The sequence below is a fragment of the Frankliniella occidentalis genome, unplaced genomic scaffold (assembly GCF_000697945.3).
Source record: "Frankliniella occidentalis isolate FOCC.00 unplaced genomic scaffold, Focc_3.1 Scaffold10, whole genome shotgun sequence".
NCBI lineage: Eukaryota > Metazoa > Arthropoda > Insecta > Thysanoptera > Thripidae > Frankliniella > Frankliniella occidentalis.
The window spans coordinates 2,448,891-2,451,763 of NW_026267140.1; the positions used below are offsets into that span (position 1 = coordinate 2,448,891).

General features: G+C 60.0%; 1 protein-coding gene across 1 annotated transcript in view; it reads left to right on the forward strand.

Annotated features, from left to right (window-relative positions):
* Nucleotides 1–1,740, forward strand: part of LOC127752350 (uncharacterized) — a 3,901-nt gene extending 2,161 nt beyond the window's left edge. The window contains exons 2-5 of the mRNA XM_052277478.1: nt 457–663; nt 1,067–1,185; nt 1,260–1,398; nt 1,519–1,740. Coding sequence (XP_052133438.1) covers nt 457–663; nt 1,067–1,185; nt 1,260–1,398; nt 1,519–1,731 — 678 coding nt within the window. The 3' untranslated portion in view covers nt 1,732–1,740. The remainder of the gene's footprint in view (nt 1–456; nt 664–1,066; nt 1,186–1,259; nt 1,399–1,518) is intronic.
* Nucleotides 1,741–2,873: the final 1,133 nt, after the last annotated feature.

Here is a 2,873-nt window from a genome sequence, read left to right on the forward strand (position 1 = left end):
GGTTTTCGACGAGAGGTCCTCATAAACACGCAGGATCGCTTTGAGAGACACGACTCACCGGCGGGGAGCGGGTGCGGAGGTCAACCGGCGCGCGGCGGTAGGCAAAACCAGGAGAGGAACAGAATGCGGGAAGGAGGAGGGGGGAGGGGCCGGAGAAAGCAGCGGCAGCGACCTCTGAACAGCGCGGCGGAGATGGGGGTGGGCGGCGCAGATATCACACACGCACGAGCACGCACGCACACCGACGCACGAGCCGCGCCGCACGTGCGCACATCGCCGCGGATGCACGACGGAATGAATGGAGGAGGCACGAAAAAATGCTCCGACTGTACCGATGAACATGATAGTGAACCTCGCCCGCACCGTCTCGCCGCGCAAGCGAACAGAACAGGACGGACTGCCGACTTTTGTCCTCCTCTTCTCGTTCAGAAGCCAACATTTGTAATACTGTCGCAGACCGAGTCCTGGGCGCGGCGGTCTCCTCACGCCCAGCAGCAGCCCCCGGAGTTGTTCTCACCTCCCGCCGCGACTGTCGCCCGGCCCCGCAGTACGAACCGGGTCAGCCCGTTCGGGAGCCAGTCCGACGAGCCGGGGGCGCCGGGGGCTCCGGGGGCCCGGCCTGCCGACCAGGGGGCCCAGGAGCACGAGGCCCGCGCCACCACGGTAACTTTGATCAAATGCCCAATTGTTTTTGATCTTATCCGGTCCATTCACAGTCAAATTCTATCATGAGTTCTCACACTGAGAAACTTTTTGGGCCTGAGCACTAAACATTTTGTCCGGAGACAAAGTTTTTGACGCTCTATCCAGTTGTGCCTGGGCACTAAAGTTTTGTTGCCGAGCTTTAAAATTTTGATGCCACGCACAGTAATTTTAGTGGCGGGAGCAAAATTTTTTCTGCCCAGAACAAAGTAGGACGCACTAAACAACCGTCTAGTGCCCGGCAGGAAAAAGTTCTCAGAGCAAGCAGTAAACACCTTGTTGCAACACTGTCGCGAATGTTGGAAGTGCGTGTGTCCAGTTGCACGTGTTAATTTAGACGTTTAAGTCACCTCCCTCACTACAGCAGGTCGCCAACTCTGAGGTCGACCAGGCGTTGCCGCTGCCCATCGATACGATCGCCAGACGGAGGGTGCCTGTCGACCGTCCACGCGGCCAGGGCGACGACGGTTTGCAGCACACCACGTAAGGGCGTAGGTTTTGACGCAACAACAACGAACGACGAGAGCGTCTAATAACTGCACGTCTGACCGACGCAGCCCTGCTCCAAACAAGCCCGCCGACCTCAACGCCCTGCTGTTCGGACTCGGCGAGCACGCCGTCGTGGGAGCCCTCCCGGGGATGCCTCACGTCCCCACAGAGGCGGACGCAACCGCGCAAATGCGCGAGCACTTGAAGGTGAGCCATAGCGCTAACAAGCCGCCGCATATCGGATGACTGGAGAGATAGATGTCTGACTGGTGGTGACCGCTCGCTGACCGCTGACTGGCCGTTTGCTGACCGTTCACTCCTGCGCAGCTGGCGGCGGAGCTGCGGGAGCAGCTGCAGGCGGACGGGCGGCGGCGGGAGCGGTTGCAGGCTGGCCGCGGCGCGCTGCAGCGCTGCTACGCGGCCCACCCGGGCGACCCGCTGGCCTGCGGGGACCTCGTCAGGGCCTTCGCGGCCACCGTGGACGCCTCACTGCGCCCTCACCCGGCGCGCGCGCCGCTGCGCACGGCCACGCACTATTGAGCGCACGACGATACATAAAGCACACAATAAACGTTAAACACATGGTGATTGTTTGGCCGCCGTTACTTCTCCGCAGAGAGTGACGCGGGGACAGACAGACGCACACGCGGCTGTGCGCACCACACCCGTTATGCCCAGGCCCACGCGCGCTGTTCCCACGCTCATTTGTCGAGTGACATGAAATTGAGTGTCATCGCATGTTCGTTACACCGACGCGGATATGTGGAGGGAGGGAAGAAGGAACCGACGATAGGGAGACAAGAAGAGAGGGGGGAGGACGGGGGAGGGAAAACGAACAGTGAAGACGTCTTGATACGGAGCCACAAATCGCGGCGGAGCAGGTCCCCCCGAGCCGCCCGAGCGCGCCCGGCGGTGGGACCGAGCGCTCCGTTCGGGTCTTCCCGGGCTGAGGGGGATCTCCGCCTGACCCGAGCTCGGCGAAGGGACTTTCCGAGCCCGAAGGAGACTTGTAATCGGCAGAGCCCTACAACACTGGCTTGTGCCAAGCATGTACATGCGTTTTACTAAAATGTTTTGAATTACTTGAGCTAAAGATATCGCCCGTTAAATTATGCCACTGTAGCGACAAGTATAATAGAGTTTTGTACAACCAGGGTGCAGCAGAGGCGCCAGGAATAGGCCGCATCCGCCCTGTATGTCGAAGAAAAGACTTCCGTACTATCGCCAGTTTTCTATCTAGAACTCTCTGATTGTATCACTTTTCTGCTTGCGAATGCTGACACTTTGTCCTTTAAAAAAATTCGAAACGTTGAGTCCAAAAATTAAAGGAAAAAAAAGTGCCCTCCAGGCAGCGTTGAACCCACGACGCACGGTCATGAGCCGAGCGCGGTACCACTCTGCCACGGCGCCGGTTGAAGGATTGGGCTGTGACAACTCTACTTGACCGTCAAAGCTGCCCAAGGGTCGCCCAGGTCGGCGCCGAGCGGGCTCCGGGGGTTTCTCCCCGGTCACTCGGGCGGTGCCGCCGCCGAGCCGAGCCGCTCGGAGGGGGACCTGCTCTGCTCCGATCTGTGGTTCCCTATCCATTCCTCAGTGAAGTGGAGAGGAAGCACGGGGGGCGTGGGAGCCAGGACACACAATGGGCGCCGCCACACTACTGACCCAGTCGGACCTAGTCGGAC